Below are 21,572 nucleotides of genomic sequence, written 5' to 3'. Positions count from 1 at the left end.
AAATGCTTGAATAAACACATGGTATGCGGAGATGCAACCTTCTAGGTCCCGGGACGTGTCCTATTTCACCTGGATTGGTGCGCAAGTGTCACAGCTCAGCACCTACGATCAGTACGGGACCTGAAAGCGCCCCATTGTGAACTACAGCCTGGACCGACGCTGGGCGTCGGATAACCGAAGCTAGCTGAGATCTGGAGTCCTTCTACGTCGACGCCATTAACCCCCCCCCCAACCCCCCAACCCATGGGATAGGTTTTCTGGCGGAGAAACAGAAGAAACGGCAATGAGAGGCAGTGGGACAATGACCAGTGATGCGAGAGTCGGTCTAAAGACACGTCGCGCAACCTGAGCTGTGTACTTATATTGCAGCTACTCACAAAAGCGGCCAAACAAATAACCATAGAAAGAAAATCCACTGTAGCAGAACAAACATGACATGCGATCCGCGTCCCTCACGAAGTCTGACCGAATGACTACCTCACCTGAGCAACGGAATAATAGTAACACGACGCCGTGCCTATATAGCTTTTGCATGACAGGTGACAAGGGACATGCGCTCTTCTCAACCCACCAGTAATGTCGGCGCACCTGCTATAAAGGGCGCAGAGAAGACGGCCAGGAAAAAAAAGTTATCTGCATGCGAGATCTGGTTTGCAGGAGAGGGATTTAAAAGAGCAAAAAGCGCCACGCAAATACAACCGGAATAAAACACTTTCAATTGATTACGAGGACCAACAGGCACAGAGTGGAAGCCGTTTATGTAACAGCGTCAACACAGACGTGGGACTGAGTAATTGAGGGAGAGGGATAGTTTGGATAAAACCCAATACACCTGCCAGTACAGACAAGCAGAAGCGCATCTGGTCGGTCCCCGCGCTGCCGTGCTCGCCGTGTAAAGCCGACGGAATGCCGCTGCAGATCCCGGACGATTCCGCTTTCTCCGCTTTCAAGGAGCAGTGCGAAAACCACGAGGGATGGATAATCCGGTACAACAAGGGAGGGGTGACGGTGTGGTGCAGAGACGAGGACTCTGAGACTGTCCAGAAGCTCAAGGCAAGCGCTTTTCGTCCTTTATTACCGGCTTTACATTGTGGGGACGCGGGCACTGCAGTGCGGGGTACTGAGACAAGTTCGGAGCGCATATCGGAGGTTCGGTATCTGTGGTATACATTAAGAACTGTAAAAACACAATTGAACAGTCATCAAGTCGTAAAATGCAATAAGATTACGATAATTAGAAGTTATTGATGAGTTCAAAAATCATTTTCATGATACAGTGAGTCGAGTGACTGCCTGTACTGTAATGCATATCTTTTCCTGTCAGACGACTAAGTAGGTAAGTTCTCTTTGATTGTATTGACACACACTTACTGTAGTGTAATATCTGTATAATTAGGCGAAGCCATCAAAATCTTTTATCTTTGACGTATAGAAAGGCATATGATTTTCACAAGGCGACCGTATGCAATATTCATTCGTGCATAGGCTACAGCAGTGTAATATTATAACCTAAGCCTATAAAATGGTCTGTGGCGCTCTTTACTGGGTCATTAACTTTTATGCAAATGAAGAATCGATGTCACTTTTTTATGCTGCTGTCCCTGGCGTTTTGCTTAAACGCAGCATTGATACTCAATGCATGAGTGTGATAAGACGTTAACATCAGATAAAACAATTGCAGTTACACAGATTTGGAATACTCTGCTGCGAGTAAAGACATCTAATAGCCACCTGCGTAATATCTACACACTTATTAGCACGTTGTGTTAAAGGCACCAGGAATGAGGTGTCCTGTCTCCACAGCACTGTCAATCCATCCATCCATCCATCTTCCAATCACTTACCCTGTTTCTTTTGTATGAAAAGGAAACCTTATCTATCATTTGTCTGTATTAGAATTTGCCTTAGAAGTCTGAACTTGCCTGAAATCACTGTATTCCAAGCAATCTGCATTTGCCAGTGATGCAAACTGTAATGCCAGACGTCTTTTACCAATGGCACTATAATGCAATTATTTTAATAATTTAATGTTTTAATAATGTCATAGTTTGCAGATAATATGATGCATCAATTTTTCAAAAGAACAAGACTAAACATTTCTTGTATGTTGATTCATTCTGTACAAATTCAGGAAATTAGATTTTAACTAGAACATATTTACAAAGTTTCTTAATAGCTGATGAAGACTCCTGATCATTTTAAAATGATAGTAACACTGTAGTAAAATCAGAGGAATGTGCTCCTCATTACACCGAAGGCCTGTTGCTAAGGAAACTGGGAGAACAATACTTTTCACTTTAATTGAATACATTTTCACTCATGCGGCTTATCTTCTCTTTTTTTGGCAGCGCCTGGAACTGACCTTCTTTTCATTTGCCAACATCTCCGCTTTGGTCATTTGGAAAGAAAGCTGGCACTTTGATTTTAAGTTACGCACCAAATGTTTGCAACACTTTTCACAAATGCTGTCAGACTATAGTTAAAACTATATTTGAGACCATTCCCACAACAGCTCAGGCCTAAGATGCGGTTGAGAATTCTTTATTTTTACACCACATGATAAATATTAAGTTGTATGAACTAGATGCAGCTGAGTTAAGAAGCAGCCTTTGGGTTCTGTAGACTGACCCGGGAGCGAGACGGGTCATTTATCTCTTAATAGGCCCAGAAACACCTTGATTGTGTGTAGAAGCAATCAGTGTAAAATAATCACAAATCAATATATACCATTCAGTATTAGTCATTGATCGGTGAATTGTAAATGAACATATGCGTAGTACACTATACAGATACTGTGTCAAAATAAGTGTCAGGCCTCGTACAGTAGTAATAAGAGAGTTTTATACAATCTTCCGCTTCATCAGAGTGTTAATCTCGTGTGACTCTTTTCAGGAGGGGTTGCAATATGAACGCTGAGGAAGTAGATGCCTTATTAATGTTCCCTTTTTAGGGGGTGTGGGGGTTGTTTTTTTTAGCCGAGAGCTTTGGAGAACAACAGATCTGGGTCTTGCGGGGATTCCCTGACTGGTTGTCAGTAATTACAGAGTGGGAGGCGGTGGGCGGAGTGGCTTGGGAGAACAGGCGCGTTTACTGTTCATTCCGGAACCCCCCTCGACCTCCTTTCCCACTCGCAGGCGAAGAGTGTCCCCAAAGGGGAGGGGGCGCCAGTGTTGGCGTGGGCGTCTCGCCGGCCCCCGGCCTGCCGCGGCATACGTGTCTCTCTCCTTATCCGGCAGAGCATCGCTGTTGCTGGGGTTACCATTAACGCCGCAGCCAAAAAGAGGACATGTAGCCTCACATTAGATTATTAATGGCCGGACTGGCCGTTTTAAACCTTATACCACGACAGCGTGTTAAGCTGCCTGTGCTGTATGTTTGTGATGTGCTATTTGCCTCATATTTATGTCGCTGTAGGCAAAAGCATCTGCTAAATGTGTACATGTGACTGCTAAACTCCGGAAGCAGATACAGAAACCGGCTAGGCGGCTAAATACAGAAGATAATCCTAAAATCCCCAAAACCTGAACATGCAGCTTTTATTTTGAGGGCAACCTATACAGATATGGGTGGAATGGCAGCGCAGTGAGCAGCACTGCTGCAGTGCCTCTCCAGTGATGGGGGTTTGAATGCTGCCTCCGCTCTACGTGCAAATGGCAGTGTGTGGCTCTGCGCCTAAGGACACTGTGTCTGGGATTGGAAGGGCACCAGTTCAAATCCTAGGGTCAGCAGAGTGATGTCACTGCTAGGCCACAGGACAGAGTGCTCAGCCCCTAGTTGCTCCTGGGGCCGCCTGACCCTGCCCTCCCAATTGTCCATTGCTTTGGATAAATAAATAAAATGTAGCGTAAAACTGGCTTCTCTGAACTGGTCATACTGGCATCCTGTGCTGCGTGTTTTGCTGTGCTATACTGGAATTGGCTCTCCAGTGGGCCTCTTCTGGATATCAGTAGCATCTCAGTATTAGAGCCAGCTAACTTTCAGTATAACTTCTGAGATGCCACTGAAGGTCCTGATAAAAAGCACATCTAAATTTTTTTCCATTTTTATCAGAGACTGGAGGTCTAACAGCTCCTACAAAGCATGATCCTTTTGTGACTGGATTATATGACACCTGCATTATTATCTGAAATCCAGTGCTAGCCGGCTTACGTTTTTATAATCTGGCTTTATTTGCCCCAGATCTACATCTAGCTCTAACCCAGAATGTCGGTATTTAGGCCAAAGCATTGCAGCGACTTGGGAGGACCCAGAGTTAGACGCAATCCCAGGACTCGCACCCCAAAGATGGCTAAGCTAATAGCACATAAACTGGGGCCTCTCACGCTTAAGTACACTGCCCTACAAAACACCTACAAAACACTGCACATTTCATCAGAAATGAGCTATGACCCAAATTGGGTCTCTTGGGTTCAGTCTTATTTTGTGATAAAATATCTTAGTTCAGGCGTTGTCGGTTTTAAAGAAAATGCTTGTCAATATCCTACCTACTACACATAGGAGTGGACAGTTAATAAACTATGAAGCCCTTTTTTCCCAGCTTCAGTGTTGGTGTAGTTACTGCATTCTGCCTTTGTGGGGCAGTATACTGCAGCCGCCTGCACAAAGCCATTGAGGCCCAGTGGGCTGATCTTGTATCAGAGCTTGAGTGACGATGCACAGTATTGACCTGTAGGATTGTCTAATGTAGGTGTTATTATCCCACTTCTGAAATAGAAAAGTAATTTCTGTGGGGGGGGTCTCTCAAACTCCTGTCTCCCACACCAAAGGCAGCGACCCAAATGCCGCAGCCAGTCACATCCACCGTTACAGAATAGGGCACAACTCACATGCCCTTTGTTTTTATAACATGGGGAGAGACCCCCCCCCCCCCCGCCAATGCACACAGAGGTCAAAATGCCAGCAGGAATAAATACACATTAGAGCCCCTAGAGCAGGGGTGGGCAATCTTATCCGCAAAGGGCCACTGTATATGCAGCTCCCTAATTAGGTCACTAATTAGAGGACTGATTGGCTGAAGAGTCCTCACTGCTGGGTTTGAACGGCTGACCTAAAGGTTATTCCAAAAACCTACATAAACACTGATGTTTTGCAGATAAGATTGGTCACCTCTGCCCTAGAGGATATAACATTTACTGAGTACTGCTTTTGGGTATGTCTATGCACTTTACCATGCAGAGATCTGCCTGTGAGTATTTTTATGTACGTTACTATGCAGAGATCTGCCTGCGAGTATGCTTATGTACGTTACTATGCAGAGATCTGCCTGCGAGTATGCTTATGTACGTTACCATGCAGAGATCTGCCTGCGAGTATGCTTATGTACGTTACTATGCAGAGATCTGCCTGCGAGTATGCTTATGTACGTTACTATGCAGAGATCTGCCTGCGAGTATGCTTATGTACGTTACTATGCAGAGATCTGCCTGCGAGTATATGCTTATGCACTTAACTGTACTTATGTTTGCAAAATGCCATATGACGTGTTTCTGCCCTCATTCTCCCATCTGTTGTCTACAGTAAAAAAAAAAAATTAGTAATGGAAAATCAGTAATGTATGTTTTCGACAGTTTAAATTCGATTGGAACCAGCTGCGCATTGATGCCACTCAAGCTGTGTTTCTACATGTTCACGTTCATCGACCTCTAACCACACTAATCGCGCCGCATCCGGCCACTGGACCGAGTCCAGCAGACACAACACGAAGCAGTGGCCCATTGAGAAACACGCCTCAGCAAAAGCCATGTAAGTTACGGCCCCTCTGAAATAATGAGGTCAGCGGCTTCCAGTTTGTAAAGCAGGGCTCCTCCCAGGTCAAACTCATGCTCCTGGGTGTTAAAGGGAGACCAGGGAAGCGTGCATTTCTGCTGCAGAAGTGACACGGCGCCCCCTGGCACTGCCTGAGAAGCAGTCTGCGGATTTAAGGCACCATTTTGTATCCCAGTTGAATTTCCCAGCAAAATATCATTCTGATAATATTTCTATTTTTAAATGTAAATCAATCAGGTGATATAGCCAACTGTTATTTTGCCTGAAGAGAAACACTAATGAGGAAGGAGGTATGCAAATTACACCCTAGATAAGACCTTTGTCACACTAACGTAATGCTTCTAAAAGCATGAGGGATCGTATTATGGGTGGTGTGGATGGTCGAATGGCTTTCCCAGCAGTCCATACTTGATGTAAACACTTTTGTTTGTTGCGAAGGTGGCTAACGGTCTCCAGAAGGCTTTCCTAAAGGGAGACATCAAAGCCATTCAGCTTTATGCTGCCGACGCTTATTGACAAGGAGGCCATGAACCTGAACATTATGGAGTCACAGTGAACGCTGGGTCTTTCATCTTCTTTGAAGGTCAGAAGCACTGCCCCCAGCTCTGTAAAGGTACATCACACAGTGTGCCCCCCCCCCCGCAGTGTATAAATGGTGGTTAAAGATGAGCGAGACACTAAAAGCGACCAGGGAACTCTCTCCAACTTGACGATGCAATAGCTGCTCACAAAGATCATGAATGTTAACATTGCATCCTTGAGCATTTAAAAATAACGTCGGGAATTCCAGTGCCACTTGGAAATCAGCTATATTTATGACATCAATTCATGCTTCTGACTCAGGGGTGGGCAGTCTTATCCGCAAAGGGCTGGTGTCTATGCAGGTTTTTGGGGTAACCTTCAGGTCAGCTGTTCAAACCCAGGTGTGGGGACTCTTCAGCCAGTCAGTCCTCTAATTAGTGAGCTAATTAGGGAGCTGCATACGTAGTGGCCCTTTGCGGATATGATCTGTTTAGGGAGTTACCCGAAAAACCCACAAAAAGCCCTTTCTCAATAAGATTGCCCACCCCCCTGTTCTAACTGATCCTGCTCAGGCTTGCCGGGGCGGGGGGGGGGGGGTTGCGGAAGGCTTGGAGTCTGCCCCTGTGCAGCATAGGGTACAAGGCTAGGGTGTACTCTGGACGGGGTGCCAGTCCGTCACAGTAAGTTTATGATATTTGCAGTGGATTATTATTCCTTCGCAGCCAAATTAGAGGTGATGTCACATGCAAGGCATTTACTCAGGCATTACAGGCCCAAATTTGATCCTTGTGAAATTAATTTGGTCTTCTTGTGTGGCACACAGTAGTCGTCACATAAGGGGACATGCTGTCACATGGTAACAGACCTTGTCATCAACAGCACTCCTTGGGCTTGCGAGGGAAGTATTTTCTAAGCTTAGGCGTGTGGGCTAGGTTACCGCCGAATGCGTCACTTTTGTAGCGGATTACATGCGTCCCCATGGCAGTTTCCATCTATCGTTGCGTGTTTGCCTATCCGCTTCCTTCGCTTTACCTCGTGTTCCTTCCGTCTTGCGCCATGTCGAGCAGCAGGCGGGCTGTGCTTACATATCACATCTGCTCCAGCTGCCAGCAGTTACGATGTCCGCTGGTTGTCCCGCAGGTGTGAGTACTCGCAGCCCTGAGCCTTGTTCATTAGCATCGCAGCCCAAGCCATCATAGGGCCTGATCTATTATTTATGTACCAGTAAAAAAGGTGCACATTCAACAGAACAAAACTGAAAACGCTAGGATAAAAAAAACAGATGCTGACCGTAGCATTAGTCAGGGTCGGTCATTGAGGGATAGAGGAAATTTCATGGTGCACCGGTGATCTGTAGGCAGATGTTTTTTTTTAGTGTTAGCTTTAGCAGGGTCATGCAGTATGGGATAATGGACACTTGCTGAGTAGCAGAGTTTGGTAGGCCTGTGCTCCTTTAGCGTTAGCATTAGTGCTGTCAGTCAGTACGCCGTGCCTTTCTGCAGTACTAATGTCCGGAACAGCCGTGCTCCTTTAGCGTTAGCATTAGCGATCGGGTTCGGCGTTAGAAGCGGGAGGTCTGCCAGCCTCCCTCTCAGGAGCTGCTGTGAAAAATTCACAGTGGAAAACGGCGGTGACACCGTAAGGCGGTTAAAGCTGAAACCCGGGTATCTTCAGCCAATCGGTGTCAGGCAGGTATCGCTAAGACATGGTTAGGGGAGACCTCTCGCTGACCCGGGAGAGCAGGACCAGATCAGGGCCTGATGTGGAAAAAAAATCAGACGGAGAGATTCTGGGGGGGGGGGGGAGAAGACAGGATAAAAACAGATACTGGTCCCCAAACACTGAGAAAGCAAAACAATTATAATAGACGTCTTTTCATAATTTATGAGGCCTTGTGATGAGCCCCTGAGCTCATGAATTATTGATTGTTCTAAGAACTGTCCATTGACCGAGATAAGGTTCGTGTCAGGAGGCTGCTCGGAGACAAGGGGGTGGGGGGGGGGAGGTGGAGGGGGTGTAATGAATAATGAATCTGCCAGAGGACGGATGGGGGTAGGGTTACGTATGGTGGTAGCCGGTCGATCTCGGACAATACGCGATCGCCTTGCATCTGGCGTTCACTAGTCCGCGCTGGACTGCGGGGCTCTGCATTCACAGTGAAAGCCTACCCTGCGGATAGGGATTCAATGTGGAAAAAAAGAATTGGTGTTCTAGCCCTGATCCATTTTTTCCGTGCGTATGTGTGTGTGTCTCGCACCCAGCCTCCTTCTCTTCTAGCCCTCCTCTGCTTGTTGTCGGTAGATAGATAGATAGATAGATAGATAGATAGATAGATAGATAGATAGATAGATAGATAGATTCTTTATTGTCATTGTATGTCATACAATGAAACTCTGTTTGGTGCAAATCCCATTAGCAGGTATCGACAACCTGTTGATGGGAAAGCGGGATACGATACCCTCACTGAACGAAAAGTTTCTGAAATCGCTCAAATCTTTATTTAAAAAAAACATGTGGGCTTTCCTGAGCCTCCTTTGAAGCGCTGCATACCTGCATTTAACCTTAGGAAAAAGGCTATTAATTAGAAAACATGCTATTAATAACATCATACCGCTTTTCAGCAGTGAAACTTAGCAACATGTGACACAGATGAAACAAAACTATTTACAGAAAAGTGCTCTTTTGTTCATGTGGAGAGTAATTCGTCATAGATTTTCTCACATGGCTCTTTGTAGTTTGTGTACCTGTTGTATCACAATTATATACATTGTTACATTGTTATAGTGTAGTAGTGTTATAGTTGTCTTATATAATGGGGCAATAATTAATTTTCCACACAAACACCTGAGTTATGCAAATGTGGAGAAAGAAAGCATACTGAAAATATTCAGGTTGTTGGTTCCCTTGACTGACTGACGTGAAATCCAGTGCAGTACGCGTCAGGACAACAACAAGTTGGAAGTAAATAACTCATATCTCTGTAAAAGATCCTTTAGTCTGGCTTCCCCCCTTTTTCCTTCAGTCGCTCTGATAATAGTGTTAAAAATGGCTTGTCGGGAAGCGACAAATGTAGCACCCTTCAGACTTGGGTGCTGGTGTGGCAGAGTGATGGGATCTAAGGCCACAGCCGAGGTTTAGCACAGCATGTTCATGTTAGAAACTGCCGCGGAACCTCGGAGCACGAGGAAAAGAATGTTCTACATCTGGCGTGTGCAGGAACACACAGCACAGGATAATCACGTGTCTGCCACTCGTTCAGCCCAGTGTGGTACAGTACATTTATAATTATATTGTATTGTATTGTGTGGTGGAGGTTACACAGTAGTGGATGTTCTACATTAATTTGCTGTATTTCTATTTACGAGTACCAGCCTAGCAGGCCCGAAGGAAATGGTATTTCACTGTGTACTTGATATGCTGCTGGGCAAGTTTAGCTAAATATGGACTCCCATTATAACGGAATTGATTCTGCAGTATGACTGAAGATGTTAATGGAACCACTGCCGTTCAGATGGTGAATCTTTGACCTCAGTCATATACATCCCTGTACTCTTGGTGAAGTTCATTCATCTGTACCCCTTGTCCTCATCTAGTATGACCTCTGAAATAATCCAGACGCTGCAAAGCTTAGAGACCATGCTCTATGAACCATCCATGCTTTCACTCTCTACTTAATGGACTGCCCAAATTACCCACGATGCCAGAGCACACTGGCTGCACTTGATCATGATTCAGCATCCTTGCTCTCGCTTCTTCACCCCCGGCTACATGTAAATTATGAGAATGGAGAATCATTTCTCTCTTCCCTTAATTATCACTGCTATGCAGAAAGTGTTCAACCTGAAGTGTTCATAAATGCACAGCAGTGGTCTTCAAACGGAATTTGCAGTCCCAAATAATTGGTGTCTGTTTAGAATCGAGATGCCAGTCTAGATGTTTATGAGTTAAATGAGGATCAGGTGCTACCAGATTGTTGCTTGTGTTTTTGTTTTGAGTACACTGGCTTTTCACACTAAACAGCAAGTGTTGGGAATAGGGTGATGTCAGAGGGGGGAGTGGCCATCTCAGGAAGGCTAGAGGTTTGTTTTGATTCAGTCCATCTGTTCATTGTTTGTCGTGAACTCCGCTCCATGTCTGTTTTTACTGCGTTGCCGTTTGTAAGGTGATATCAGCGCCTGCTGAACCACACACATCGCGTTTAATTGCTTGAGTGGGCTGTGCTCACGTTTGTTTGGTTTTCTTTCCAAAACAGCCTTTGTTTCTTGCTCCCTGCGTTTGTGGCTCTGTGCCCTTTACCAGGAATTAAGCTTCCTAGTCCTGTGCCCGTCTGGTTGTCATCTGCACGGGGGCATATTGCAGCGAAGGTCACTTCTTAAGCAGGTGGGCATTTCCAGAGACACAGTCAAACAGTCCAGCTGCATCAAATGAATGAAATGTTCTGGGAAAGTCCTTTTTCTGTTTGGATTTTTTGCACACGGACCCTCGTTTAAGCCCGACTGCTGTGCTAAGGTTTTGTGCTGGTCAGGCTGCGGCGCCTTGAAAAAAACGCCTCACTGGCGATTCCGTGACGCACCTGCCAACGTTACCATAGCTAAGCAGAATCCAACTCCCCACATTAGTGTATTGGATTTAGCAACAGAATTTACGGATTCCTGATCTTTATGGCGCCAAATAACGGTAATCAACACTGTCTGTGTGATTCGGCAACGGATTGCAAAGGTGTAGACCATGCTAACAAATTTTCGTTTTACGAATTAAATGTTCTTATTAAGGTATGGAAACGTTCATAGTGTCCACTTTCTCTGATGTTCTCAGAACAGTATCACACTATTACTACTACTAAGTCTAATAGCATAAAAACAAATGGAGGCCATGGTAGGGCAGCAGGTAACACTGTAGCAATTTATAAAATGGCACTTTTATAAAATAATATTTTATTATAAAACAACATTTTTCAACACTATTTGTGCTAAAAAGATATTCAAGAAATAATGTTATGCTGACATTGACAGAACTTTTGTTACAATGTAAAACATGGAAATAACCTTCCATTAACGTTACAGTAAGAACCTTCTCGTAACGTTGGCTAAAGTTCTTGGAATGTTCCCTGTTAGCTGGGAGAGTGCGTGTTTCTGTCTGTAGCTCGGAACCCCAACCTATGAATGTCCGCAGGTCGAAACCATCACACTTGTCTGTTGACATACTGGCCTCTGTGTCTCATCTCCCCTTTTCTCATGCATGTCTCACACAGATAATTCAAATGTCCATAAATGCGTATTTCACAATCGGCACAATGTACATTAAAATGAGTAAGAAACACAGAGATGGTAATGTTCCGCACCTCAATGACATATCACAACGACATCATGGACTCCTACCCTCTGTGCCCCCCAGGTAGATGTGTGTGGAGAGCTAATGTCTGCATACCATGACTGTAGAAGCTTTTAATTAGTTATGCACCACCTGTGATGAAATTGAGATTCAGCTTAACGTTTATGATTATTTTGTGTTCTGCTGCTTATGGAGAGCAGAGGCGGATTCAGATATAGGCAAACCAGGCAGCTGTTGACAGAACAGGCCCCTGAATTACCATCATTGCAGAGAAAGTGAAATGATCATCAGTTTTCTTGGCAGGGGACCCTTCAAAGTAAATCTTTGCCTGAAAAGGTAGATGCAGCCCAGAAGGAGAGCAGTGAAGGGACCTAGATGTGCTGATGAAAGTATTTGCAAAAGCTTATTGCTTATGAACATGTGTTCTGTGTGCCAAGAAATCTCAGCATTTAAAACAAATAAATAAATCACTTTGCAATGTGTTTGTAAATATGGCCGTCAACCTTCAAATCTGAAATGAGGCTGGAACTTGAAGGTGTCAATGTCCTTCAGCCGCTGGACAAGGTGTCACAGCACGTCTTACCCAGGGTGCACCAGGGTTAGTGGTGCTAATTAATCAGGGTGTATCGGGGGGGTTAGTGGCAGGATCAGCACCAGAAACCCGACCCATCTGATAATCCTTGACCAGTTGCCAGTTTCTCTGCGTAAGTCTCCAATTGTCCTGTGGAAAAAAAAAGGTTTGGTAACACTTAAAAAATGACATCAGCATAATTTAGATACCGCTTATCAGGGCAGAAATATTTATGTGTGGTACGCTGAATCAACAATTAATCCGTCCCATAATTCTGCTCAATTTGAAGTTTGAGTTGGCAAAATCACATGTGCCAGTGGGACTAAATACAGACACAGCTGTTAGACTCTTGCCAAAAAATGCATCGCAGTGTAGTGCCCCAGAACTTTCCAAAATGAAAACTTAGTTACTTTAATGGAAGACTTTAACTGAAAGTATCATGGTGTGTGTTTTCTTAGATGAAAATCATCTGCAAGGATGTTACAGCGGAGACTCTGTACGACGTCCTCCATGACACAAGCTACCGGAAGAAATGGGACACCAACATGATCGACACCTTCGACATCGGGCGGCTGACTGTCAACGCGGACGTCGGATATTACTCCTGTGAGTATTGGGGGGTGCCATTGCTGTAGTTAAGCAGCTGACCACTAGGGGAGCTGTTTTTTTTTGCCACCTTCTTATCCATAGCCTCATAATCCTTCCCAAACCTTCCTGGGCATTTTTGGTGACATATCTATACCGTACCATACAGCCCAACACAATTTTCACACCTCAGGAAAATCGCTCCATGTCAACATGCAATGTCTTGCAAGCTTCTGTCAGAATCAGAAAAGCATTAGATACCCACAGACAGAAACACGATCATTCAAACATGTGTGATTGGTCTGTGGTGACATATCATTGTCGCTTTTGTCAAAGGAAATCTAAGTCATCGGTTCTTCCTTGGTATAATAAATGGATGCCTTCTGTGTTTCATAGTCTTATCTGGATGAGGTGTGGATTTGAAGGCCATCTAATGACATCACAAAGGCTTCTGTGGGAAGTTTTTCTTTATTCTCCTTCAGGAAGGCCTCATGACCTTCTCTGTTCTCCTTCCATCCTGTCTATAGCCGTGCACAGTTCCGCCACAACTAAGACAGCATGTCGTAAATTATGTTCAACTGGTGCCACGGTTTCACCTCACACAACATATATTTGCGTAAACTTGAGTAATAATAATAATAATTGATACTTTATTATTTGCACCTTGACAGGAAATACTGTGTTACTTTGTCTTTACACCTCCCTCACCTTGCTCTTTTGTAGAGTAAGTTGTCTGTGAAGGGCAGCCACCCATAACAGCACTCAGAGAGCTGGGGGTTAAGGGCCTTGCTCAAGGACCCACAGGCGTGCTGGGTTTGAACTGGCACCCTTCTGGTTACAGGCACACAGGCTTAGCCCACTGAGTCACGTGCTGCGTAACGTGGTATTTCCTGTCAAGGTGCAAGCAAACAGCTTGGACTTGAGGAAGGCACGAACCATCAGCTGTGGGCAGAAAAATAATAATTAATAATTTGCTTTTTAAGAAAGCAACTGAACACACTTATAAAGGGCGATCATACATTCTCTCTTCACTGCTTGGCTGGCATTTGTTTGGGTACTAAAGTGGTCTATGTTGAATGTCTTGGTGTTTTTATGAAGACCATAACTTGTGGGGAAAGGACAGGGGGGAAGGGGGTTTACGCTTGCCTCTGATTTACAGCGGACACTATAATGGCAGGGCAATCAATGAGACTTAAATTGCCCCCGGGGTAACTTTCACAAGGTGTGCTGTCGTCGGTAATGATCTGAGGCGTCGGGACGCGAAGAGCCGCGGCGGGCGAGATATCAGGGTCGGTGACATCATTACGCTCACTGATCACCTCATTCCAGTCTTCATTATCCTTTTTTTTCTTTTTGCCTTTCGTGCGATCCCTTCCTGGTCATTGTCGTGTCAAGCACGAAACAGAAATAGCATCCAATTAGTGGACAAATGCGTACAGTGAACATACATAGTTTTACAGCTTTGTGATTGAGGTGTCAATAGGTCATCTATGAAAAACAAGACAAAGGCATCCATATCAGCGCGGCTGCTCCTCAGTACTCCAGGCCTGAAACAAACTGAAACATATAGTTTGAAAAAAGAACAACTACCTTGCATACTGAGCAGGTATTCCTTACGTACGACGTAGTTGCCTTTCCGAACGAAGCAATAGGTGAGTACGGTCTGTTCAATAAAAAATGTTATCACTCTGCTCATGAAGTAATGCTTCATGCATCTTAGATATTGACTATCTGATGGTCCAGTCAAACGTAGGTTTATAAAGAATCGGACCTGGTGAAATGAGTTAAGTTTGATTGTTGGCTGTGTTATTTGAGACTGAATATTACTCAGGTTAATCAATCCTGATGTTATGTCCAGGAGATGCAATCAAAGCTTTTCAAAGCTATTGAATTCTAAATGTTATTATACTGGAAATGCCAGTTGGAACTGTATAATAAATTCAGGTTTAGGAGTCAGTTCAATAGATATTTGTGAGAAATAAAATTTATGGGCAGTCGGTACCTTAATGTTTGTTTTGCAAAGTCAAACTTATCTTCGTACTTCATTGGCTAAAGAAGACATGCGTCGGAGCATCAGGATTTAGCTCAGCTAGACAATGAGGTCTTTGACGGACATTTCAGAAAGGCGCACCTTCAGGTTGCTGTTACGCTGTCTCTGTTTTCTTCCAGGGAGGTGCCCCAGCCCGCTGAAGAATCGTGACTTTGTCACCATGCGGTCCTGGCTGCCGCTGGGCACTGACTACCTGATCATCAACTACTCTATCAAGCACCCGGTGCGTGGCTGAAGCCGGGGTCAGCAAAGTGGCCAGATGGTTTTTGGAGGCAGTGGGGTGAAGCACAAAAGGGACAAAAAGGACAGCGCCCCCTGGTGGATGGGCACTTACTGTGCTAATACTTTGCCTGTAATTTTAAAGCCAACCTTTGGTTAAACTGCAAGCTTCAACTTCATCCTCTGTCAGTGCTGTATTGGTGGGCATTAAAGGAAACTAATTTTCACCGTTACTCTAGTTTGTGATCAGGCACGACAGTATAATGCATTATTGCATGGATGCATCTAGTGATTTGGGCCTCATGATAGCATATCAAATTGGGCATCCAATTCAGATTAATCCAATTACGTTCCAAATTTTTCAGGGCCCATACCACTCAGGGGAATTGTTCTAACCTTTATGGCACCCCTCTGTTGTGGGACCATCCATTGTAGGTCACCATACAGTTTTTAAAGCAATCTCAAAATCCTGGTACGAGAGAGAGAGAGAGAGATTAGTATCTTTAACTTATCACTTGTCCTCTTCCAGCAATATCCACCAAAGAAGGACTACGTGAGAGCAGTGTCTCTCCTAACGGGTTACCTCATCCAGCCGAACGGGGAGAACTCCTGTAGTCTCTTCTACCTGACACAGGTGGACCCAAAAGGTGAAGAGCAATTTCGGCACCGCGAATAGTCTGCACACAGAGGGAAAGCTGCAGCTATTAATGATTAGACTGGTAGCAAGTGCTATCAGTGGATACTTCATAGACACTTTTGTACTTCTGCATTCAGACGAAGGTCACAAAATTTCTACTGCGTGCACAAATAAAAGAGGGAGAGGCTGCATTTTTTTTTAAGTAACTGCAGACTGAACGTTTGTTCGGCGAAACAAAGTAGCTCGCAGTGCCCCATATTAGGAAATGACCTCCACAGTATGCATGTTTAATTAATTTGCTTTTAACCGAAGCTGGTAGGGGGGGTTTGTCTAACTCTGCATCTGTAGATAATTTCTCCACGCAGACCAGAAGCAGTGTTCAGAGAAGCCTCAACTTACCCCAACCCCACATGGCCGTTATGTTAAAATTAATACACCCAATTATTACAGTATATTACCATGCATTTTTCCAAAGCTATCATGCAAAACCCATTTATTATTATTATTATTATTATTATTATGATTATTAATTATTATTATTATTGCAGGTTCCTTACCGAAGTGGGTGGTGAATAAAGTATCTCAATTTGTGGCTCCAAAGGTAACCATAGACATGTCTTCACATACTTTAAGGCTGCACATATTACCTAACGGACTGCGTGAGAGAGTAGATATACAGTCTTGCACCGCATAATGACGTTTCGTTCAGTGACGGACCTCGAATAAGACAGTGGTCCCACGAGGAGCTGAAAAAAATCCTATTGCCTTGTGACGTAGCTGTTATAATGTTGTAGCGTGACATGTTACCCACGTGTTTGTGGTGACGCTGATGTAAACAAACCTACTGCCATGCCAGGCGTATAAAAGTATAGCACACACAGTTATGTTCAGTACATAATACTCGATAATGATAATAAACAACTATGTTACTGTTTTATGTATTTAATGTAACTTTTTAATCATTATTTATGCTATATCATGTAGCTGAGGTGTGTATCAGGCTATACCATTTAGGCTTGTGTAAGTACACTATATGGTGTCCGTACAACATCGAAATCACCTAATGACGCATTACTCAGAACGTATCCCCGCCGTTAATCGATGCATTACTGTATCCTTGTACTTGCTGCTGTAGTTCATTTATGCATCAAAGTTTGATTCCCGGAAGCATGTTTATGCTGTAAACACGAATCCTATGGAGATCCTAAACAATCCTTATCATAACGCATCTTTATGAATAAAACAGCAGAGCACTCTCATTGTCATTTTCCGCGGTTCTGAAAATTTAATGTTACTGAAAAAATAAACTTGCTGCACTTCCTGCTTCCAGAAAAAAAACAATACTAAAGGCCTACCATCTGCCCAGATATTCTGTCTCTGATTCTGGCTGCTTGGCAGCTGAATGGCAACAACAGAAAGTAACAAACTTCATGCACTGCAATCAATTCATCAGCACCTTGAATGAAAACATAATTTCTGTTGTGAAACATAATCATAATGTATTCTAGTCTATTAATCATCATCTTTCCCTTGGTGTACTTCGTGACACCATGCCTATAAAATGCAGAACGTGCACAAAAAACCCTTTCATTACTTGCTCATATGTCTCCAGAACTATGCGTACCTTCTTTTAGCAAATGTAATTTTGCTTCCCCCTGGTGGTGAGTTCTTGTAATGACATACCAGTAATATTATCTACCTGTTAACATGATTGGTCTACGTATCTCTTACATGGTGTCAGGTTGTTGGGCCAGGTAAGGCCACCAGTGCTACTGCATTGCTCTCAGACTGCTGCTTGTTACCAGGCTATGAAGAGGATCTACAAGGCCTGTCAGAAATACCCGGAGTGGAAGCGGAAGCACAACCCCAACCTGAAGCCTTGGATGTACCCGGAGCAGAACACCCTGCCCTGCATCAGTCTGGCTGACCTCACCCTGCAGCGGGCTGACTCGCTGGAGAACATCGACGAGAGCAGTTTGAACGAGGAGAAGTGTCAACATAGCGATGACGAAGAGGTCCTGTCCTAAGGCGTGGCTGCTGGCTCCGCCCACCGGCCTGCCCGTGTACATACGTGTGCGTGTCCATGTGTGCAGCTGTAAATAAAGTAATTTGCTCCACATCCTCTGTTGCTGTCGCAACGTTGTGCTCTCCTTGCCTGTCCGGGCCGTATAAGAACCTGTTAGTAGCTTTTAAGGAACTCCTAGCGATATGTTGAAATAGCTTTAGCCTTTGCATGCTCGGAGAGAAGCAGATTTGGTCCTGACATCAGCCCAAATACACTAGGGTCAACTCTGTGGCTTTGCATGTGATTAGTTGAAGCCAAGTTTCTGAGCTTTTTTTCTGTTCCCTTTCAGTGGAGTGCAGTGTATACAGTAAAAAAAAATGACTTTGAAGGTATCACTTAAAGGTGCCTCCTTAACCGCCCACGTTCTGGCAAGAAGCCTTTTCTCCCCTGTGCCTCCTTCGCTTTCTTTTGCCTTTCTTTCTCCTCCCCAAAGGTGGCACAGAAGCTCCTCCCACGGACAGGCCCCCACATCTTGCGGCTTTTGTCTTTCCCCGTGCCGCCGGACAAGGAGACGTATCAGTTTCCCGGAGATGAACGGCCCCTGCGGAACGAATGGAAGCGGGGGCCTTGTGCGAGGAGGGTGGGGAGGCCCGGCGAGGTCTCCGGCAGGAGGGCGGAGGGGAAGCGGAGGGGAAGAGGAGGCACGAAAACGGCACGGGCATTCGCAGAGACGAGCTTCTTCTTAGCTGTGGGAAAGAGAACTTCCTCAGAGGAGCTCTGCTCTCTCCTGTGCGGCCGCCCCCGCTCCCTGACGGAATGGCCCGGGCTCTGAGTTTGGTCACCAGCTGCTGTCGTTCTATGTCCGAAAGCGTATGAAACGCAGGAGGGTGAAAGTGGATGGGATTTCAGACTCTCCACCTGTCGTCTCAGAAGAAGGCCTCCTCGTCATCCGTGGAACATACAGTATGCGGCGATGATGTCAACTCCAAGGTTACGTCAGTACAAAGCATGTCTAGGGCAGGTATATGAAGGGGGGGCAGGGGCCACCGTCGGAATACAGGCCGATCCAAAATGGCTTCCGTGCTGTGGCCTTGCTCTGCATTCTGGTTATTGTGTATTTTGTATTTTTTACTAGCTAAAATTTCTTTAGGCCACTAAAATTAACCCACCAAAACCCTAATATAATTTATAATGTTTCATACAAATGTCTTTTATTATAATGTTATCTTATATCACACATTTTCATTCTTTGTATTTCATCTCCTTCTACATTTTATATACTGTCACTTTTCAAGTGATTTACACAATGTTTCACTTGTAGGAAAATGCGTAACAGCTTACACAATTTAGGCAACAGATTTTCACTTTAAAGACTGTGAAAAAAAATAAACAGAATGTGTGTAGAGTTCACAGCTGTAGCGTTCTTCATGTAGAGATTTAGAAATCTAGAACCTGATTGACCAAAATAAAAAGTATTTTGTGCATATGAACAGTAGGAAGTTGGCCTATTTCTGTGTTCGCCGAGAATAGCTATGTTTGTTTACTTAACACTTCCTTAACTAGATGGATTATCTCCCCACTTGATGTGTTTTCGGCTGATGCTGAGCTCAGAAGTGGACCTGCCCCCCCCACCCCATCCACACGGTCATAGCGTATGACAGCAGAGGGACACTGATGCTAATGTTTTTATGTACCGGAAGGACTCTGCTGGACGCTAGAACACAATGCATTCTTCTTGTTTTCTTCCTGCTGCCTTTGTAGGGGGAGGGGGGTCACAGCATTTAGAATATGTGAAAGTTAACCCCAACCCTGAGACATACATACTCTTTACAGAATAGGCAATATTTGGGAAGGTCACCATCTGGGCTTTCACAAACAACTGTCTGGTCAGGAAGAATAAAAGAAAAATCCATCTGTATGGTTTTTCATAATTTTCTGCTTTTTGAAATAAACAGGAACCAGTCTGGGCAGTTGGCTGTCATTTATTAGCCGTGGCCTTGTCTGAGCTGAAATGACACCTTCTGCAAAAGAGCAGTTTGTTTCCTGCTTGCAGTTAGCATTTTGGCTTGCCAAGTTCCTTCTAAAGTTGCACTCTGTGCATCAGATTGTGCTACAGTCTTTACAGATCCTCTGCAGAGCCGTTCACGGGCCAGTCAGTATCATGCATCAAGCCCCAGTTTAAGTTATCATTTTATTGCATAATAACAAAGATTGTAATTTCTCAGTTGTTTCCATTAATTGCTCAATGTGGGCATAAATGTAGAAGTACTGTCTACAAAACAAATATCACTAATCAGACTGAGGTTTTTCAAGAACATTTAGAAAAGAGGTAGTGGGTGACATTGCAAGGTGTCTGACAGGAACAGGGTTAGAGTGGTGCATTTGCTAGTGCAGTGTTTCCCAACCCAGTCTTCGTGGAGCCCCATCCACGTTTTTGCTTCCTCTCAGCTCTCAGTGCACCTGTACCAGGTATTCGGTGTTCCTGATTGGCTGGGAGCTGGGAGGGAGCAAAAACGTGGACTGTCCGGGGTTCCCCCGAGGACTGGGTTGGGAAACACTGTACTAGGGCACCATACCTGTAATCAGAAGGTCCCCGGGGTGAAGTCCCAGGGTCAGCAGAGTGATGTCACTGTTGGGCTTTTTAGCAAAAACCCTTATGTCCATATGCCCCAGAGACTCTCTGATGTTTCTTTCTCAGAAACAATGTTGCTTTGAGGTAAAGCATCCGCTGAACAGATAATGTAATAAACAGGGATGGAATTTTTTTTGGGGGGGGGTGGGTGGATGACCCTGGGCCCCTGCTGATCAAATGCCCGCTCCAAACCATTCATATAACAATTCTGGTTAAAATATTATAATATATTTTAACTTTGGCCATTTGATCTGTTCATGATACCACCCTCCCCTCATCTGGTGAATTTTATCGACAGAACTCACACCCCCACCCCGTTCAGTGGGTTTTACCGCTGGTGCGATGCGCTTTGGTTAGCAGGTTATCGCCCATCGTATTTAATCACCTCTCGTTTCTCTTTCAGTTCCAAAAATAGCTTAAATGGCCACCTTAGGGAGCCCATAACTCATGTCAGTCTGGAACCCCCAGAGAAGTTAGTCTGCCCATGGTAATAAATACTGCTCACCCAGGATGGGACAGTGGGCACCATCACTGCCTCACACCTGCATGTTCTCCCTGTGTCATTGTGGGGTTCCCCCTGGGTACTTCCCACAGTCCAAAAATATGCTAAGGTGAACTGGAAATTCCAAATTGCCCATATGGTGTGCATAAGCCCTGTGATGGGCTGGTGCCCCGTCCAGGGTTGACCCTTGTCTAGTGCCTGAGGCCTCTGGGATTGGCTCTGGACTCCCAAGACCATACATAGGAGAAGCAGGTATAAAAAATGGATGGACAGATGGATGGATACTGCTCACTGAAGTATCTGGAGTAATAAATTCGTTGCATTGCTGTTTCTGCATGGGCATGGTTTAGTGGCTAGTTCTGCTGTCTCAAACCTCCAAGACTGTGTTTGGATCCCACCTCCAGCTGTGTTTGTGTGGCATTCTAATGTTCCCACGGTTCTGTGGATGTCCTGCTCATGGAAGTTTTACTTACCATGCCGAAGGAACAATGATTGGTTCAGAGAGATGACCAATCAAATTGAAGAGGAGGTGGGTCCTAGAGAAGGTGGGTCCAAGGAACTAGAGGAGGTGGGACCAACCAATTGGATGTCTTGGCCATGCCTTCTCTGGTTGCTTTGACCCAATCTGATTGCTTATCTCTCTGAACCAACCATTGTTCCTTCTGCCCTTAGAACATTTTTGTGTAAGTAATACTCCCACGAGTGAATTTTCTCCACAAAGCAGGATTTCTCATTTAGCAGGATTCACTTAA

At 44.7% G+C, this 21,572-nt stretch overlaps 1 protein-coding gene across 1 annotated transcript; it reads left to right on the top strand.

Annotated features, from left to right (window-relative positions):
* Positions 1–320: 320 nt before the first annotated feature.
* Positions 321–19,176, top strand: stard15 (StAR-related lipid transfer (START) domain containing 15). Its single transcript, XM_023797453.2, has 6 exons — positions 321–1,053; positions 12,649–12,796; positions 14,945–15,048; positions 15,574–15,691; positions 16,230–16,282; positions 17,487–19,176. The coding sequence occupies exons 1-6, from the start codon at positions 907–909 to the stop codon at positions 17,706–17,708; spliced, it is 792 nt and encodes a 263-aa protein (XP_023653221.1). The 5' UTR covers positions 321–906; the 3' UTR covers positions 17,709–19,176.
* The last annotated feature ends 2,396 nt before the right edge of the window (positions 19,177–21,572 follow it).

This window comes from Paramormyrops kingsleyae, chromosome 10 (assembly GCF_048594095.1).
Source record: "Paramormyrops kingsleyae isolate MSU_618 chromosome 10, PKINGS_0.4, whole genome shotgun sequence".
NCBI classification, from domain to species: domain Eukaryota; kingdom Metazoa; phylum Chordata; class Actinopteri; order Osteoglossiformes; family Mormyridae; genus Paramormyrops; species Paramormyrops kingsleyae.
This window is presented reverse-complemented; position numbering and strand designations above follow the sequence as displayed.